The following is a 21,454-nucleotide window of genomic DNA, read 5'->3' on the forward strand; positions in this document are numbered from 1 at the left end:
AATATAGAGCAACCCCTTTCCCATAGATTTTACAAAAGTAGTGAATTTCTTTATATAATTGACAAATACAACTTAAGAAGAAAAACTCCCCGATGTGGGACTAAAAGCTTTATATAGTTTCTTAAAACTACTAAAAATTGGAAACTCCACGATGTGGGACTAAAAAGTTTCATTCACAAAATAAAACAATAAATTATAATTTTTTATTAAAACTTTAAAAAATTATTTTTTTATTAATCGTTTTCCAACAATCCCCCACATGAATGAAAACTCAATAAAACATGAAAACACAGATAGATCTTGGTAAATAAACATCCCAACCTCACGATCCAAACAGACTGATCGTGCAAGTGTTGAAATCATACTAGTCATTTCTACGTCCTCTCCCTCACACAAAAGTGTGTTGACCCCAGGGTCATACTATGGATTGCATAAATCATAATAGTATTGAGATCTTTCATCTTTAATTCTCACATGGTGAGACTACAGGTATCTTTCACCAAAGTGAAAAAGCATGAACTAGTGAACTCTTAGTGACCTTTAGGTCCTAAGTTCCAGTAATACCAAAACCATCAAAATGAAAATCACATAAAAAACGCAGGAAATACCATTTTAGGCAGAGGTGTCCATGAGGTCTTGAACCTTTGCTTAGTGAGATATTACCAGAATTACTTGCTAGAGACAGTGAACTATGTCTTGAACTGCTAGCATTTGATGTAATTCGTGATAACAACCACGGGTGATATCTCCAAGATTGCTGCCAAGCTCGTGTCGTTTTGTCCGTTTTGGCCCTGGACGTATCCTGTTTCTCAGAATGCTCTAGAGAATCAGCTCATATTCTCACAGGAAGCGACCCACTTCCTCATTCAGATAGGTGAGTTTCCATAAAGAGTGTTACTGCTACACCCCACTTCAATCTTAAATTGAAACTATAGAACTCATTAAGACTTATTAAAAAGTCATACTCCACATGCAGTCACACTATCACGTCTACACCATAGGGAAGGGACAGAGAATGAAAATCTCTGATAGTGTTTACCTTTACCCACCACAAATTAGTTGTCTCATTCGAAACCTTGATCATGGGATCTCCAGTCAGCAAGGTTGAGTATCCTTCATGGCAAGTTTAATATATGAGCTTAAGCCCCAACCCCCTCGATGCATTTTTAACTATCTCTTTGTACAAACCTTTCGTCAAAGATTGCGCGATATTCTCCTTGGACTTTATCCAATCAATGGAAATAACGCCGATTGAGATTAGTTATTTCTTAGCTTTAACTATTATAGCTTGGCTAACACAATGTATAGATATAGCTGGCACAGGCCTATGCCAAAGAGGAATGTCTTCTAAAAATCATCTTAGGCACTCGGCCCCCTCTCATGCTTTATCTAACGCAATACTCTCAGATTCCATAATGAATTGAGCGATATGTTTGTTTGGAAATCTTCCAACAACAAACCCACATGTTAGAGTGAAACCATATCCACTCGTAGACTTAGACTCCTCTGAGTCAACTATCCAGTTTGCATCATAAAGTCCCAAGGACAACAAGATACCTTTCATAAATCAAAAGAGTATTTTAGGTACCATAATACTCTACTCAGTGCATCTGAATTCTCTTGCTCTGGACTACAATTATATCCACTTAACTTACTCATAATATAGGCAATGTCTGGACTCTTACAGTTCATTAAATTCATCAGACATCCTATAACTTTTGAGTATTCAAGTTAAGATACTCCACTACCCTTATTTTTCTTGAGACTACAAGAATAATCGTACGAAGTACAAGCAGGTTTACAATCAGACTGATTGTATCTCTTAAGCACAACTCAACATAATGAGAACGACTAAGACTTATAAATGTTTGATTATCTTCTAATCCTCATCCCTAAGATTACATCAAAAGGGCCCAAGTCTTTCAAGTCAATGTTCTCATTCAGTGCATGTTTTTAGTGGAATTGATCACATATGTTTGTATCAAGCATATCATCAACATACAAGCATACAATTACACAGACATCCTTAACAAGTTACTTGTAACATACTTGTCAGATTCATTAATTTAAATCCACTATCCATTATCACATGATTAAATTTTCCATGTCACTGTTTACGTGCTTATTTGAAAACCATACAAAGATTTTTCAAATTACAAACTTTGTATTCACAACCTTTCACTACAAAGTCTTCAGGTTGATCTATGTAAATTTCTTTACCTAATTCACGGTTTTAGAAAAAGCTGTCTTAACATCCATCTGATGTATCTCTACGTTCTTTATGGCAGCAATAACAATTAGTATCTCAACGGAAGTAATTTCCGTCACAATTGAATTAGAATCAAGGAAATCTACACCTTCTTTTAGTTTATAGCCTTTAGCTACCAACTTAGCTTAATATTTTTCCACAGTTTCATCTACCTATCGTTTCCTCTTAAAGACTCATTTACATCCCATGGTCTTACAACCTGGAGGTAAACTAGCAAGCTCCCAAGTCTGGTTCCAACGGACTGAGTCCATTTCACTAAATGAAGCTTCTTACCAGAATGGGGTTTCAGTAGATATAAGGCTTCTTTACAAGTCTGTGGCTCAGACTAAGCTAGGCATGTTATGAAGTCGGTTTCATAAGAAGTCTCAAGTCTAATTATTTTACTTCTCTTAGGCTCAACATCAACTTCATCTTCCTTTAAAATAAGTTCTGACTATTTGAAATAAATCTAGGGGATCAACAACACATCTCTAATGAGGTACAGGTTTAGAATAAACATGTTCAAAGAACTCAGCATCCCTAGATTCCGTAATAATATTCACACCAATGTCAGAAAAAATCAGAACACACAACCAAAAATCTATTTGTAGAAGTATACTCAATATACCCTATACGAAAACACAATCAACATTTTTGGTTTCAATCTAGTTCTTTTAGGAAGAGGAATTACAATCTTAGTCAAACGCCCCCACACTTTGACACATTCATAAGAAGGTCATCTACCGTTCCATAAACCATATGGAGTTTCATCTGATTCTTAAAAGGGTACTTTATTCAGGATATATAGTTAAGAGGACTGCCTCCCCCCACAAGGCCGCAGGTAATCCTGAACTAATCAACATGGAAATTATCATCTCCTTAAGGATACGGTTGTTATGTTCAAGGCTTCTAATTGGTTTCCAACTTCAAGTTTATACATCTTAAGGCTTCTAAGGCGTCATCCTTATCCTAAGCAAGTATACAAGATAGTACCTCGTACAATCATCTACGGAAGTTATAACCATCTTTTACCACAGTGTTTTGGGTTGAACTCATGTCAACTAGGCCTAACTGAATTAATTCTAAAGGCTTAGAATTACTCTGAACATTTGTGCTAAAAGATTTTATAGCATATTTTGATTCTTCACAGATTTCACTTTTGTGTTCAAAATCCAAACTAAATTTGGGTACGAAGCCTATGCTAGCCAGTTAAGCATTGACTTATAAGTTTACGGTTCCAAGTCTACCACGTAAAACAATCAATCACACAAAGATATCACAAGAATCAACTACGTTCACATCATCAGTTTTTCCGTTAAGCTTATATAGACCCAAAGTCCTATAACTCTTGCTTAAAAAATCACTGCCTAGTTACAACAAGTTTTCCAGATTCAATTAAGATCTTAAATATTTTTCCATCTACAACAGAACAAGATACAAGATTTTCGCATATGCTCGGAACATGAAAACTTCATTCAATGTGAGAATATTACAGATATGAGCTTCTGCTCGACCTTTTCCTTTTATGCAACCTCTATTGCATATGAGTTACTCAATAAGAGTTTCTCGACATCCCCTATCCTATGATAGGAGGTGAACAGGTCTCTGTTTCAACAAACATTCTTGGTGGCTCCAGAGTCCACCTACTGGTCTCTCACATTGGTTATTAAAATAACTTCCGACATCATGCCACCAAACTCGTTCTAGTTTGTTTCAACTAAATTAGCATTAACTTTCTACTTATTAAGGTTTTTATGTTGTCTACAATTTACTGCCGCGTGGCCAGGAATTTTACAAACATAACACTCACCCTTAACTAAAGTAATTCCGGATTCAGGTTTACGAAATATACCTTTATCATGAAGACCATGCTTAGAGTTGCGTTCGATGTTCTCACCTTTGCCATCTTTGGAAGATTTGTTTCCAACCACATGCGGCTATTAGCCATGTCCCTCGGAGATGACACCTTTATTCAAATCACAATTCCAAATCAGAAAGTAAAATATGAGTTTTGAAGATAACATCTATATATACAAACTTCGTTTGAATCAGCGTTTCAAAAAACTCATGGTTACCCCACAAAAATTAATTTAGTTAACAACAATTTTCTGCTCGTCAGAATTTTTCAGAAACGTTTTTCTGTTTTGTAAAATATCAAAAAATACTTTTACAACTCCAAAAATTCTGAAATTTTACGGGGTAACTATCAGGATGTCTACTACGTTGTGTCAAAAGGGTTCATCGAAATTCCTTCTATTAAAAGATAAAATTGAAACTCTACAGCTGACCAGAAATTCGTTTTTGTTTTTCACTCCACAATTAACATCCATGATTCACAAACCAATCAATCGTTTTCGATTATTACAGATAATGTCTTAAGATTGTTGGGTGCAATAATCAAAAACAAAGAAAAATCAAATAAGCAAAAGTTATTGATACTTAGCTCCTTTATAATGGAAGTGATTGCTTTGACGAAACGAACAAGCTCCCCGTATCTCCGCAACAACAACAAGGCAAAACTTTGGAAAATAGAGTGAGTCACGTGTTCAACACGCTGTCCTTAAGACATTAGCGCCCGTCTACACTCAAGAGTGATGCTATAGCCCTCACAGGACGGATATCTCCAGGATAAAACACCCTAATACACCTACTACTAGCATATGTAGTAGATGCTCAACTTGAGCTTGGCAACTCCGAAAAAACCGTTAAGGAAAATCGCGAATGCTTAAAAACCGCTATAAAATATTTTCCCTTAGGGGTCCCTCTAAAATATAGAGCAACCCCTTTCCCATAGATTTTACAAAAGTAGTGAATTTCTTTATATAATTGACAAATACAACTTAAGAAGAAAAACTCCCCGATGTGGGACTAAAAGCTTTATATAGTTTCTTAAAACTACTAAAAATTGGAAACTCCACGATGTGGGACTAAAAAGTTTCATTCACAAAATAAAACAATAAATTATAATTTTTTATTAAAACTTTAAAAAATTATTTTTTTATTAATCATTTTCCAACAATCCCCCACATGAATGAAAACTCAATAAAACATGAAAACACAGATAGATCTTGGTAAATAAACATCCCAACCTCACGATCCAAACAGACTGATCGTGCAAGTGTTGAAATCATACTAGTCATTTCTACGTCCTCTCCCTCACACAAAAGTGTGTTGACCCCAGGGTCATACTATGGATTGCATAAATCATAATAGTATTGAGATCTTTCATCTTTAATTCTCACATGGTGAGACTACAGGTATCTTTCACCAAAGTGAAAAAGCATGAACTAGTGAACCCTTAGTGACCTTTAGGTCCTAAGTTCCAGTAATACCAAAACCATCAAAATGAAAATCACATAAAAAACGCAGGAAATACCATTTTAGGCAGAGGTGTCCATGAGGTCTTGAACCTTTGCTTAGTGAGATATTACCAGAATTACTTGCTAGAGACAGTGAACTATGTCTTGAACTGCTAGCATTTGATGTAATTCGTGATAACAACCACGGGTGATATCTCCAAGATTGCTGCCAAGCTCGTGCCGTTTTGTCCGTTTTGGCTCTGGACGTATCCTGTTTCTCAGAATGCTCTAGAGAATCAGCTCATATTCTCACAGGAAGCGACCCACTTCCTCATTCAGATAGGTGAATTTCCATAAAGAGTGTTACTGCTACACCCCACTTCAATCGAAACTATAGAACTCATTAAGACTTATTAAAAAGTCATCCTCCACATGCAGTCACACTATCACGTCTACACCATAGGGAAGGGACAGAGAATGAAAATCTCTGATAGTGTTTACCTTTACCCACCACAAATTAGTTGTCTCATTCGAAACCTTGATCATGGGATCTCCAGTCAGCAAGGTTGAGTATCCTTCATGGCAAGTTTAATATATGAGCTTAAGCCCCAACCCCCTCGATGCATTTTTAACTATCTCTTTGTACAAACCTTTCGTCAAAGATTGCGCGATATTCTCCTTGGACTTTATCCAATCAATGGAAATAACGCCGATTGAGATTAGTTATTTCTTAGCTTTAACTATTATAGCTTGGCTAACACAATGTATAGATATAGCTGGCACAGGCCTATGCCAAAGAGGAATGTCTTCTAAAAATCATCTTAGGCACTCGGCCCCCTCTCATGCTTTATTTAACGCAATACTCTCAGATTCCATAATGAATTGAGCGATATGTTTGTTTGGAAATCTTCCAACAACAAACCCACATGTTAGAGTGAAACCATATCCACTCGTAGACTTAGACTCCTCTGAGTCAACTATCCAGTTTACATCATAAAGTCCCAAGGACAACAAGATACCTTTCATAAATCAAAAGAGTATTTTAGGTACCATAATACTCTACTCAGTGCATCTGAATTCTCTTGCTCTGGACTACAATTATATCCACTTAACTTACTCATAATATAGGCAATGTCTGGACTCTTACAATTCATTAAATTCATCAGACATCCTATAACTTTTGAGTATTCAAGTTAAGATACTCCACTACCCTTATTTTTCTTGAGACTACAAGAATAATCGTACGAAGTACAAGCAGGTTTACAATCAGACTGATTGTATCTCTTAAGCACAACTCAACATAATGAGAACGACTAAGACTTATAAATGTTTGATTATCTTCTAATCCTCATCCCTAAGATTACATCAAAGGGGCCCAAGTCTTTCAAGTCAATGTTCTCATTCAGTGCATGTTTTTAGTGGAATTGATCACATCTATGTTTGTATCAAGCATATCATCAACATACAAGCATACAATTACACAGACATCCTTAACAAGTTACTTGTAAACATACTTGTCAGATTCATTAATTTAAATCCACTATCCATTATCACATGATTAAATTTTCCATGTCACTGTTTACGTGCTTATTTGAAAACCATACAAAGATTTTTGAAATTACAAACTTTGTATTCACAACCTTTCACTACAAAGTCTTCAGGTTGATCTATGTAAATTTCTTTACCTAATTCACGGTTTTAGAAAAAGCTGTCTTAACATCCATCTGATGTATCTCTACGTTCTTTATGGCAGCAATAACAATTAGTATCTCAACGGAAGTAATTTCCGTCACAATTGAATTAGAATCAAGGAAATCTACACCTTCTTTTAGTTTATAGCCTTTAGCTACCAACTTAGCGGTCCATGGCCTAGGTTAGCGACCTCCATTGCACACTAAGGAGGGGTGCTTGTCTAAGATCTCCCCAAGAGGGAGAATCTACGTCATAATTTGTTCCGGAGGGGGGAAAGCGTCCGCGCTGCCCCCTGCCAAATCTTAAAACCAAACTTTTGCTGCATCAGAAGCTGCTTATGCTGAGATACTTTTGCTGCGTTTCCATTGAGTATGCATCAGAAGCTGCTCCTGCTGAGATACAAGTGGTTAAACGTAGGAGCCTACTAGGACTGGTATTCCTTTACAGAGATACGTTGAACTTTAGAAGCAGAATGAGAATATTTTAGAAGCTTTGCAGCGCATTATTCCTCCTTTGTTAGCAAGTCCAGAAACTCAGTTGAGGTGAAGAATTAGTCTTACACAGAGTATGAAGTACAGCTCGTTTGTATGACTAGGATTTCAAACTAGCAAATAAGTTATGCAGCTGAAAGCAAACTAATCTTTTTCCTTTTATAGACGGTTTGCACGCCTAATTTTGGATGATGTCTTGTTGGAAGTTTTACTTTTCGGCATGGCATCAAAGTACCAACCGAGGCGCGTCAGTTGTTGGTTGAAAACTATCTTCAAACCCCCCTCCATGGCATCAGTTTCTCAATGTTGAATGAAAAATTGAATCATAAATGGGATTTTCGAACTTCTCCATGAACTATTGTGACTAATTACTTGAGCGTGTTTAGAAGAAACAAAGTAAAATTGAATCCTTTTACAGCTTTGGGACAACCCAAATTTTCTTCATCTTTTTTAGAGGACCTGGTCGTAAAGCTAAAGAGTTGCTAGGCTGTTTTTGGGATCCAAGGTAACAAATATTTGTCCCACGTTATCCAAACCAGATTTGGAGATGTGGAAAGGAAATTATAAAAAAGCAGTTGATGCAGCCTTTACACCTTATCTTTGCGCTTGGGGCAATGACGCAGCTAACGAGGTAATAACCCAGGCGCGTCAAATGCTGGTTGAAAACTATTTCCAAACCTCTTCCTCGGCCTTGGGTCTCCCAGGGCCGTCGAGAATATCTGGAAGGGCTCCCTTAATACGTCGAGAATTTATAGACGTTACGGCCGTTTGTATGGACAGCTTTCTCTCTCTTCTCCCTGTGATGGACAGAAATTAACTCCAATTTCCGCCAGAGGATTGGTTTTAGCTGCAGGGCACAAACAAATAAGCACAGACCTAAAAAATTGAAAAGAACAAAGTAAACATATTTCCAGATATAATGCAGAAGTAATTGACACATCTGTAAGGGGGAATGAAACAAAGAAAAGCAAAGAAGCCAGTGATGGCCCAGACTTTCAGTTCGTGTGCTTGGTTTTTCAAATCTTGTTTTCTCGATCACAAACCAAACGATGCAGTTGAAGCACTTACACGTCCAGATATGTTCAAATTTACAAGCCCTCGGCTAAGTGTATCAGCACAAACTGTTGATTTGGTCTCAAATTTGCTGTCCTTCTGTTGAGGTTCCACAGGTACTCCTGCTGGAACGGAAAGAGTGGCTGCCGGTGAAGTTGCTGGTGCTGTAGGTCTTGTCTGCTGGTAATTCTCCATCGCATTATTGCTTTGCTCGGGGGCTGATCCACTTGAAGCATTAAAACCAGTCTGTGAGGTTACTGGTGCACCATATGCAGATCGTGAAATTCTTGGTCAACTTGGAGCATCAAAACCTCCGAGTGAAGCAATTGGAGCTCTATATATTCCCAGAAACGATCAGTACCAACAAAGCTCGGCTTCTTTAACAGCTCATCTACAACTTTTAACTTTATCTTTTTCGCTACTTAGTTGACACTTGGAATAGAGATGAATGTTTCTATCAGTATTAGTCTACACTAGATGTGAGATATTGTAAACAAGAAGTAAATAATCAATTTCCTAATCTATACTGATATTGCAAAACTCACCGTAGGCAAAGAGTACCAGCTTTCAAATACACAAGATCACTGATACACTTTCCTAATTCATGGCTAATCCAGCTTTAAACGTAATCAAACTTTGCCCCTCTCTGTATCAAGTCATAATAACTTCCAGACTATTCATCAAACATCCTTAATAATCAACTTCCAGGTGATCTACGAGCATAAAAACAGAATAAAACTAAGTAAAGATAAATGGGTAATCATCATCCATTTCAATATTAACCAAATTGACACACTGAATCATACATAACCTGTAAAGTAAAGTTGTCTTCAAGCATGACAAAAGGGTTGTTGTTTTTCTGGGTGGTAGAATTAGGTGCAAATTAACAAACAAAATGAGAGGAAGAAGTAATTAGGGCATACCAATTCTTTCAAACAGATTAAGGATTCACGGTACATCTCTTCCGAAATGCATGCTTGACATAATTGCTGCTGATTCTTCAATTTTCTTCTTAGATTGCTTATTCAGAAATGTTAGGGTTTCTTCCTACAATTTTCGTATCTCCTTGAAGGAAAGAGAGAAAGACTGATGTTTTGATTCGAAGGCAAATGAATGAATAGGCATTGGGGTTTTAACATCGGACACATTACAAAGTCCAGGTTTATTTATATCCGCTGCGGCTGAACGAAAGTGCAGCTGACTAAGTGTGATATGCCTCAGTATTCTTTTTTTGGCAGGCTGGCTCTGCTTGGGCTTGCGCCTTGCTGCCTTTATCTTTTTATCTTTTTTTTTTCTGCCTCCATTATACAAATTTGAAAATCTATTTTTTTTGGCATACTTATCATTTAGCTGAGTGTGAGTTTCAATTTAAATAAAATTGTTGATCGATCAACGTTTTCTTACAAAGTATTTATGTCAGGCAAAATTTATTTTTTTGGCAATTAATCTGCATCATTTAGCTGAATGTGAGATTCAATTTAAATAAAATTATTGATCGGTCAACGTTTTCTTACAAAGTATTTAAGTTAGGAAAATTTTATCTTTTTGACTATTAACCTTCATCATTTAGCCGAATGCGAGGTTCAACTTAAATAAAATTGTCGACCGATCAACGTTTTCTTACAAAGTATCTAAGTCAAGAAAAGATGCAACACAATGTTATTGTTAGTGTCACAATGTTAAAATGCCATAAGAAGTTCCAAAACAAGTTATAGAGATCAATACACATTTTTCCTTATAAAATGCTCAACATGTGATTTATCTCCTGTGTGCCCAGATGATTCTCCCACACTTACCTTGTTATGACATTGAGAAACCGTGAAAGTCTCGCTATCCACACCAAGTGCATATCAGTAGAATATCAGCAGCGGATATGGCATTCCTTGATGCTCGCGTTGTTTTCTGATGAATTCCTTGGCATGGGCATTCACTTTGTCACTCTTGTTGCACATTATAAGCAGTGAGATTTTCTTCTTCACAATATGCGCATTGGTCAAAATTTCATACAGGTACTCTGCGGCTGCGTGGAAGTTTGGCACAAAGTCGAGAGCATCAACGACAAATATGATGCCAGCCGCTTGAGGAAAATATTCATCAAGCTTCGATCGAATTCGAGAGTGTCCAGGAACATCAACTACACGGACATGATTTATCTTGCCTTCCTTAGAGGAATCAGAGCGTAGCACAAAAATTTCTTCATTTGGAACCATGGATGTAACAGTACCCTGATGTGCTGAGCCATCTCGAAGTTGGTAAACAGTTTTTTCAGTACCATTTAACCCAGCAAGAACCATCGTGTCAGATTTCGAATACTTAATTAAGCTAGATACCAAGAAAAACCAAAACACTAACAACAACATAAACCTGTTCAGTGGGTCGTATCCATTCTTGTATTACTTGGTTTCATGGAGTATTAATTTTGTTGTATCCTTGGGAGAGAAAGATGAATCTAAAGGAAGGGATGTAGAGATATCTCAATCCGAAATTATAGAAGAGAAGGAAAGATGGACTCTTGGCAGGATAATAAAAAACTTGGTAGACCTCTAATATACAAGCATAAAACTTACATAATTTGTATGAATTAATGATTCCTATAACAACATCTAGGACACGAAAATAGAAAAATGGGATTCTCATTCTTCCCATAGTTAACCGATCTAAAAACTAACTATTCGATAGAGCATGATATAAGTTTAAAAATTTGATCTATTGAATGGATATATGAATAGCTCGCTAGATGTATCTAAGCTACCCATATTTTGCGTTATGACTGGTCTTGTCTTATATTTGTATTATATTGTTCTCATGCTCAAGTAGTATTATTATGTGGTAATGCAAACTGAATTTTTTCATTAGTCTTTAAGTTTTTGCTCATCTTTTTTTCTTTTTATTTTCTTTAGGAGTTATTAGAACTCAATCCCCATAATCAAATTTTAACAATATGCACTACTACTGCCATGCATATGAAGGGGAAAGCTATATGTTGCATTGATGATTGTTTTTCTACTTGACTCTCACAGTGGGAGTCTTACTTGCGATTTAGGATCGTATCCTCCGTCCCTAAACCTCATTATCCCGTATGTCAACCTACTAAATAATGGTGACTCAGTGTTATTCCAGCAATCAAAACAAACTCCGAATTTTGTTGTGATTGAATATAAGGGGCCAGGGACAGGAAGCAACAAGCACAGAGTATCTAAGACCCTTTGGCACATATGTATAGGAATTTCCTGATATCGGGCAAAGGTAGTCAATACCGATTGTATCGTCCGATATTATAGGTTTTTATCGTGTATCAGGAAAAACCTTTACGATATCTAAAATATCGGCAATACAAGGATTGAACGATAAAAACGCTCGTATTGGCCAGTACAAACCGATATATCGGGTTCACTGATACACTGATAATATTGGTAAGGAAATTTAGTAGAATAAATTATTTAGATTTGAAAATACGTAAACAGAACCCTTCCTCCTAATTATCTGTTCTTTTGTACCCTTTAATTTATACTATGAATCTTTTGATCTTGAGAATTAATGCATCATATGAAACTATATTTTTTTAGATTGAAATATTTATAAAAAATTTAAGATTTTATTCTTAATGATGTATCACCGATAAAAACCAATATTATCTTTTGTACAGGTGTATCGGACCCGCTCGATACGATACTGATACACGATATTAACCACTTTGTGTCAGGCATTGGAGAAAACTAAATGGACTTTGGAAAACGAAGTAACACAATATCAATTTAGTTTTATCCAATCCTCACCTCCGAAAATAACGATTTGTTTTCTCCAAGTCCAAAGTGAAGGTCATGAAAGAGATGCTGAATTGAATAATAGATTCAGTTGTCTTCAACATCTCATCCACAACTTTAACTTTGTTGTTATTTCGCTTCAATTAAAGCTTAAAATGGATGGTTTCCTATAAGTATTAGTGTACACTGAACGTGATATGTTGGAGAAACCTAAATTTTGATTGTAAACAAAGGTAGTTTCATCCAACTCTCACTTTTAGACATTAACAATCTTCAAGATCAAGATCCAAACAAGTGAAGGTTGTAGGTGAGATGTTGGAGGAAACTGAACCAATTTTAAAACAAATACACACACAAAAGGTGCTAAACACGCTGAGTCTCCTGCAACTCTCACTCAAAACTTTAATACCGTAAATAATGATAGAGGAATCTTGAATATTGCTTGGTACTTATAACAAGAATTTTCACACATATTTGGGAAGACTAGCTAGATAAAAGGTTCAGAAAGGGAATACTAAAAGCACAACAACACCAAATTCATGCTAGTATTAGTGGTACATGTACAACAGAAGAATAATGCTCTAAAAGGACAAGTTTTTTTATGGTCTTTGGTGGTTGTAAATTCTTCTGAACCAAGTTTTGTAATATTTTTCCAGAAACTTGACATACCAATTTAAACCCCACTTAAAGATCTTGTGATTTCCTAGTAATTAATTAATAAACCAATCAGAATCCCCACCCCCATGAATACAATCACTATAATTGAGAAATAGGTGGTTCGGTCTTCACTTACCTTTTGCTGAAGAAGTTCTCAACAAGCTTTGTATGATCTTCATCTTCAAACAGTAAAACGCAATGATGATCGCCGTGATGTCCGTTTCTCGACTACATCTTCTATCCTAATCCGAGACTTAATTAATTGTAGACTAGAAATCAAGATATAGTTTTGACAACTAAATTTGGAAACAAACTTGAGATAACAACACTTGTGAGTTCGACCGAAAACACAAGCTACCTTTCTTTATCAATTAAAACAAAATATGGAAAATTGAGGTGAAAATACACAAATGATAATGTTATCAGACTTGTGAACGAAAGAAATATGACAAAACATGAAGGCTGTCATGGCATGAAATCTGGATATGAGCCATTTTGAAGTTTCTTAAATGTCGACAAGGAAACAAAAATGCACAAACTACCAACAATATAAATAGAAATCAAGATGAGTATTGCAGAAACATGTTATTTTTTACAGTGAGATCTCTAATATTTGTTTTATGTGCAATTCCTATGAGACACTTGAGACATGGTAAAAACCAAATAAAATCAGATTAATCGGTTGTACTAATCTTAATAACTTTTAAATTTAAATATAACCTTTATTTTTTCAAAAATAAAAAAATATAAAAAATAAACAAAGAAGATAAATTTAGCACCCAGAAGGTTGAAGTGTTGAATCACACTGGTAGCATCCACCACATCCTTCATCTGAATGACAGCCTATTCACCATCCTACTAACACCACCCAAATGGCAGGAACATATCACGCAAACTATCCTGCATTCACAAAATCAAAACAAATCACCCAGAAGCTCTAATCTTAATAATTTTGAAGCAGATCTGCTCCATCAAACTCATGTTTAAAATCACCCAGAAGCTCTAATCTTAATAATTTTGAAGTCTAACCTTTATTTTTTCAGAAATAAATAAATAAATAGCAAACAAAGAGATAAAATTAGTACACAACATGTGGAAGGTCGAAGTGCTGAATCGCACTGGTAGCTGCCTCCACATTCTCCATCTGGATGACAAACTGTCCAGAAAAGAAGAAAAAAATTAGTAACTGGAAGAAAGAAAGAAAGAATTAATGAAACATAATGGAATTCAAACTCTTCTTCAAGAACCTGTCTTCTGAATCAGGAAATCACTACCCTCCTGACTCCACCAAATAGCATGAACAGATTTCGCAAACTATCCTGCATTCACAAATAAAACCAAATTTTAGTACAAAAGAAGAAGAAGTGGAAACTGAAAACACTGGCAAAACAAGAAAATAATACATGTGTCAGATCACATCCAGCATTCAGAACCCGAATGCAGTATGAGGGTCCAAAAAGAAGATCACCTGGTTCTGTCATTGTGATTTTAAAGTCGGGAAGTCACTAGAAATTGATACTAACAGATTTATAGGTTTTTCTGTGATGGGAGGAAGAAAGAGGGAGATGAAGGTTTTTCTGTGATGGGAGGAAGAAAGAGGGAGACAAAGGTTTTTCAGCTAAATCATGTATGACCCATAAGGCTAGGGTACAAATTCATCTTTAATAGACAGTAAGGCTACTTTACTGTCAAAGAGTAATACAACTGATCACATCTAATTTAATACTGATATTTTGAAAAAAGAGCATATCAACCAGTATTTGAACTGTTAACAATACTGATATTTTTATTTTTTAGATTTCTGGTACTACAACCAGTATTGGTTTTAGATTTTTCGTATTACTCACAATAAACATCTAGTATGGGTAATATAAAAAAACATCTTACACAATACAAGTCTCTTAAAAAAGTTTCTTGTTTCACATATGTGATTCTTGTGGTATTTATTATGTTTAAAAATATAAAAAATATGTGATTCAAAGGATGATTTTACACTTCAAAATATAAAGTACGACAGATATCTTGTAATTGTATCTGAATAATGGTTTCATTTGTTGATTTTTTTACTTGGAGTCATGATTTAGTCTTTATTGTTATAAGTATGGTGGAATTTTCTGAAGTATATTTTTATGAGTTGTCAGTTTTCCATAATCATTTAATTTATATGCATATAGTTATAAATAAATAAATAAATAAGAACCAAATTTATGTTCCCCCTATCTTGTATATGTTAAAGAACCCTGGTGAAAATCAACTACTATTTGATCTTTCATTTATGATAGCATTATATTACGAATATTATCGCAAACGCAAAATTTTAGAGCATCTCTCGGTCGAACTCACAAGTTTTGTTGTGTCAAGGTTGCTGTAAATGTTTGATGCACAACTATATATTGATTTATATATAGTTTACTAGACCTAGTCTTGGATTAGGATTAGAGATTGGTAGTTGAGTGTTAGAATTTACCAAATAACCCTAAAAATATTAAAGATCATCAAAAAAGGAAAGTGAAGACTGACTACTCACTATTCTATTATTATTCTCTCTATATATAAATATATACCGAGACAATGTTGCACGGATTTAATGTAATCGATGAATTGCAAATAAGAAGTTTCGAGTTCAAACTTGTACTTCAAAATTTTTGAAACAAAAATAAAGGTTGGATGTTCATAGTAGTTGCATTTAAGGTTTAAAACAATTTATTATTCAAAAAACTATGATTCCTAAAGGAGATCCTAAAAATATCAAGTCGTAATAATGTTCACAAATCGATTTTCTAGTTCATGTATAGGTAAAAAACTTGATGTTCCTGGAACTCCAAAATTTGTTCCTTGTTCACAAACTGATTTAATAGTTTGTTGATGATGAACTTTTGGGTACGTTCATGAACTCTTTTAAATTTTTTATGGTTTACAAACTGATTTAACAGTTTACGGACGGTCAATTCTGAGTATGTTCGTGGACACTTTGAAATATTGTTCACGCACAAATTAATTTAACAGTTTGCGAACTATCGTTCATTTACACAAACGGTACATGTACACTTCAAAAAATCTCATGTATAGCAATTGATTTATCAGTTTGCGAACTAGCTTGTTTTTAGGTGTTACTGAACTCGAATGTTGATTAATGGTTCTATGAGCTAAATTTAGTAGTCGGAAATCTTTAATCAATAAATTTCCGGGTTCACATCCATTTTTCTAACTCAAGAAAAAATTCTCATGCATTTATAGTCTCCATTCTTCGGAGCTCATCTATATGAAAACTAGCTCACGAACTTGTTTTTTCTTTAATAAACTATTGCTTGAAATTTAAGCAATCTTGCGTAATTCATCTTTATAAATAAAGGACTCTTTGTATTCTAGAGTCTCAATCCTGGCATGATGTTTCCTAGTTGCAGATAGAGTCGTCCTATAGAGAGCTACATATATTTTTTTCGTGAAACATAATTAGGTTATCAATTTATAGTCTTTAGTAAGGGATTCGTGAAGCCCGGTCAGACTACCTTTTACCTAATAGATCCTTGTATATTCGAAGGTTCGTCTTTTCTGCTACACAACCATTCAAGAACTATTGATTGAGGAATAAGATCGATATAAATTACAAAGTTCTCTTCATCTCAGAATTTGTAATTCCAAAATTTTTAAGCCTTGTTTTAGATCGATCTTGTGAGGTAGAAACGATTAGGCATATCTATAACCTTTTGAATAAAGTAAGTTATCCTAATTGTTCAGGTTTGTTAATTCAATGTTTTCTTTTCCCTCGAAAATCTCTTATAAGAAAACATAATTCCATTACCTTGATTGAGTCATATTTGAAGGAAATTAATATACTACATGTTAAAGGAAGGTTAGTTAAAGTCTTCACTTCGGATGAAGAAACTCATAGGCATGTAAAGGAAGTCAGGTAGGGAAATCAAGTGTGTAGGATCTTGCAATATCCAAGAGACGTATGGACCACAATTAAGTTGAATTTCTCGAAGGACTGGTTCAATTTCAACTAAACTTCAGTCTGAAGTCTAATAGTATGCCGGTGTTTGCGTCTTAATACAATGAAGTGTTCAAACTGGGCGAGGTCTCACAGATTTACTGCTAGATTGTAGGTTTCCCCGTTAACAAAATTTCTGGTGTCTTGTGTTATTCTTTTTTCGTAGTACATTAATCAACTTAGACGTTTTTTAGCTCGATAAGTAATGATCACACAAGACTCGTTCTTTTTTTAATTGAATATATTACAAGACTCGTTCTTATTAGAATTCGGATCTTGTATGGTTTGAGTACATACTCGATTGATCTTGATATATAATCAGGAACAAGGGTCTCAATTATAAAGGTGTATACGTATTGGTTGTACAAGGATTGTGTTAGCATGCTGCTCGGTCGAACTAGCAAGTTTTACTATCTCAAGCTTGTTGTTAATGTTAGATGCACAACACAATGTTTTGATTTGTACTCTACTAAAGTCAAGTCTTGTGTAGAATCCCAATAATTTGTCCTGTGATTATTGAATTATGAATGCACAATTAATAATAATTGTGTTGCTGATATTTCAATATATGTGGTAATCCAACCATACAGTTGGATAGTTTCCTTGTTTAGTTGTCGGTATCTTACTATTAGGATCCTAAGTTTCTGGCTTTGTGTGCATTTTCTATTTTGGTGATATTAATTTAGCTTAATAATATATTAGAGATTTACAAATCAGAATAGCTTAATCTTCACAATCATTAGACATATCTTGGGCTTCTGCATTGACATCTATGGTCTACATCATTTGAGAATAAAACTTTCGAACCTATCTATATGTTATGTTTTTTATTCTTCATACAACACCTGTAGCGGTAGTGAGAGAAATCCGGGGAGGAGTCAGGTGAAAACCAAAACCATGTGAACCCTAATTTCCAAATTCAACTAAGAGAAAAGAAAGTGATGATATGAACTTCTAAATTAGTTAATCTCAGTAGGAACTTAAGAATAATTCAAAAGGGGATTTTCGTGTTCTTGACTGAAAAATTAAGATATGAATTCAACCTTATTGCTACTTGTTCCATTGTTCTTGACTGAAAAATACACTAGTGGAAAATACAAGTTTCGCGACCGTCAAAGCAAGTCATAGATATGAGTTATATGACTTGCTTTGGCCGTCGGGGAAAGGGTCGCTGTTTGAGCGTCTTTTTCATCTATGACGTGGCTGTGCGGGTCGCTGAAATTCTTATATGAACGACCGATACTAACGGTCAGTAAGTTATGACTGATCCAAATCGGCCGTAGATATAAATCTTAATATAAAAAAAAATAGATTCAAATTGGCTGTCTGGCCTGACTGAATATGTCTAGGCTGAAATAATCTGATTGAAACTCAAATGAGAATTCCAAATACTCAAATCATACTGAAATAAAACTAAATCGACTCCTTGAAGCTAAACTGAAACTTGCACTTATATATTCAAAATAAACTTTCCATTTAGCATTCATTGTATTAATTAGGTTCAAAGTTAAATCATGAGTTCAGAACAATATATTTAAGCTTAAATACAAGTGCAATTCACCAGCAAAATACTACATTCCCCTTCCCAATGCTGAACTGAGCCCACACTTAATTATAAAGTACATGCAGCAAAAATAAGTCTCCAAATAAATAGAACCAACATAAAAAGAAGCTGACAAGCTCTTATAACTTCATGAAAATATAGGTAAGGGTGAGACATACTCCTTACCTTTCAAAAGCATTCCACATACTGATGACCAGGGATGTTCAAGTGTTCTTCTAATATCGGCATCAACTGCAATCCAGCTATCTTGACACAAGCGTTGATTGACCATTGACAAAATTGGATATTACCTGCAGAATTTATCATACTCATTAAATCTCAAAGACATTTTTTTATCATTGCTTTAATGGTCATTCATTTGTTTGGTCAGGAAAGTCTATCATTATACACACATCTTAAGAGTTCCAACTGTTATTAAATATGACAAGAAAGATATAAAAAAATAAAAAATGATATTGTACGTGCAATCTTGAGGAGAACACATACTGTGGCTATCTACTGAAGCAATTAACATTATCTTTGTACGAGAGAAAAACAGAGAGAAACTCTCTGCAACTCCAAAGAGTTGTTTGCCCCCTGAGAACCAAATCCTATTTGTCTCTATAAATTTTATGCGTTGAATAATAATACTTTAACAGTCACACTAGTGATGCACATACCTTGTTGAATTGCACCTGCAAAGAGATGTCTACTCCCCAAGAACCAAATCATATTGCTTCTCCATTAGACTACTATGCTCCTGAAACAATAAAGGAAGTTAAATATGTTGCAATTGCATTTAATTAGCAGCATTCTTACAACTGGTTTTACCAGAGTTCAGAAAGCATGTAAAGTAAGCAAACATGAATTTTGAAATACTATCAAGAAGATATGAGTATTAAAATATTACCTAAACTGAAATAGAATAACACCATCACTCCAGAGACCAGCTTCCTGTGTAACCACCTTGAGTTGATACATTTACATTTGTTGCTCTCAAGCCTCTCTTCTTTACTTTTTTCACCCAGCTGATTAATCCTACTTGTTCATGCTAGCAAAATATAGCCTTGTTGAGTGTACTTCCCATCTAAACAAAATCAGAGGAAAGTAAGTAAATCAGGAGAGATACGACCATCACTAAAAGCAAGAAAAAAGATAAGTTTTGTATATTAAAGGTATTACTATTCCAGTGTTATGATGACATAAAGAGGAAGGGTACTACGACTACATAGTACTTGAATAAAGATAGTGAGAAACCCAAGAACAATCAGATTTGTGCAAGTTTGAATATATGTTTACCCACAAGGAACTTATGAGATACATGCAACTCGTTGTGTACTGGCTATTTTATCCATCCAAAGTATAAATAGACTTATATGCATACTGAATAATTAATATATAAAAGATGCATTCGAGGGTTAAAAAGCTTACAACTAGAGGGTGAAATATTTCCATAAATATGTATGACCTGCACACGAAAAAAACACAAGTTTTCATCCTTCCGATCCTGGACTAGATTGCCAAGGTAATAATAGGAAGTCTACGACATTACATAAAACGGATAAATGGATATTCGATTTGCAGCCCATACCTTGACAGCAAGGACTGGTGCAGGGGACATTACATAGTTATCCACCAGCACAAGAGAACCATTATCATGAGCAATCTCATCAATTTTTTGGAAAAGAAAATAAACAATGTAAATGGCAGCCATTTTCAAGTGGCAAGCACTAGGTAATTTAGTACATAAACTGCCCAAGGGAGATGAAATATATATCTAAAAAATACTTATTGTTGCAAGCTCCATATTTTGAGATTAAACAAGGTGGAAATCTTCCGCTTACAAATTGGAAAGATATAAGCGTAAGAAAGAATCAACTCCACTAAGTATGTACTACAACTAAATGATAAGAAAAATCATCAAATGAGTTAGTAAAAGTGAAGTACTTTTAGTTTGAGCATACTGAGAACTGAGTCACTTTTGTCAAGAGGATGCGGAGAACTAGTTATTTCCTGCAATGAGAGGAGCGGATCTGTTAGCATAAACATACACACTAGAAGATTGAATTCAATTCGCACCAACCAACTATTTGTATAAACCAACAAAAGGGGAATTTTGTTATCAGCGTTATCAACAAGAAGGCATTATTTTGCTGCCAAACCCAACACTAGTTTATACAGTTCAATAAGAAAACGAGTCGACTTCGGGTGTGAAAGCTGAAGAGGCATTCCCAAAAGATGCAATTAGTTAAGCCAGTTGTGAACACGTAAATCACGAAGGCATCTATATGTTCACAAACAATGTTCTCATTCTATACACATGCTCGCACTGATGAGACAATTGCATTGATTCCTTGGCTCAAAACCTTCGGGTTTATCATTGCCTCGTCTAATATCATCACCAGAGGCGTTCACATAGAGGAAGATAAAGAAAACGAAGTGTAAAAGTAAAACTCGTGGAGTGTTAAATGGATGTAAAGTGCTGAAATGTAAATAAGACTGGGATTTACGTGGTTCAGCACTAAGGCCTACATCCACGGGGTTGTCGTTTTCACTATGCATTTGATGATTACAGAGGTAGTCGAATGACTTTGGAGTTTACATAGGTCTTCCAATTGTAAAAGGTAAACTTACACTAACAATTCTTCTCTCTCGACTTCTCTCTACCCCTCTCTCCTTTCCGATCCCCCTCTCTCTTGGTGGAGAGGGGGTATTT

At 35.1% G+C, this 21,454-nt stretch overlaps 1 protein-coding gene and 3 pseudogenes across 1 annotated transcript; 2 read left to right on the forward strand and 2 right to left on the reverse strand.

Annotated features, from left to right (window-relative positions):
• Positions 1-7,393: 7,393 nt before the first annotated feature.
• Positions 7,394-7,534, forward strand: LOC113292200 (annotated as a pseudogene).
• A 792-nt stretch (positions 7,535-8,326) lies between these two features.
• LOC113291961 lies at positions 8,327-8,496 on the forward strand (annotated as a pseudogene).
• On the reverse strand, positions 8,457-9,088 carry LOC113285526 (clathrin interactor EPSIN 2-like). The gene is made up of 2 exons (XM_026534397.1): positions 8,799-9,088; positions 8,457-8,577 (listed from the first exon to the last, which is right to left on the reverse strand). The coding sequence occupies exons 1-2, from the start codon at positions 8,976-8,978 to the stop codon at positions 8,464-8,466; spliced, it is 294 nt and encodes a 97-aa protein (XP_026390182.1). The 5' UTR covers positions 8,979-9,088; the 3' UTR covers positions 8,457-8,463.
• Positions 9,089-10,501: 1,413 nt separating this feature from the next.
• Positions 10,502-11,143, reverse strand: LOC113290607 (annotated as a pseudogene).
• Positions 11,144-21,454: the final 10,311 nt, after the last annotated feature.

This window comes from Papaver somniferum, chromosome 6, assembly GCF_003573695.1.
Source record: "Papaver somniferum cultivar HN1 chromosome 6, ASM357369v1, whole genome shotgun sequence".
NCBI classification, from domain to species: domain Eukaryota; kingdom Viridiplantae; phylum Streptophyta; class Magnoliopsida; order Ranunculales; family Papaveraceae; genus Papaver; species Papaver somniferum.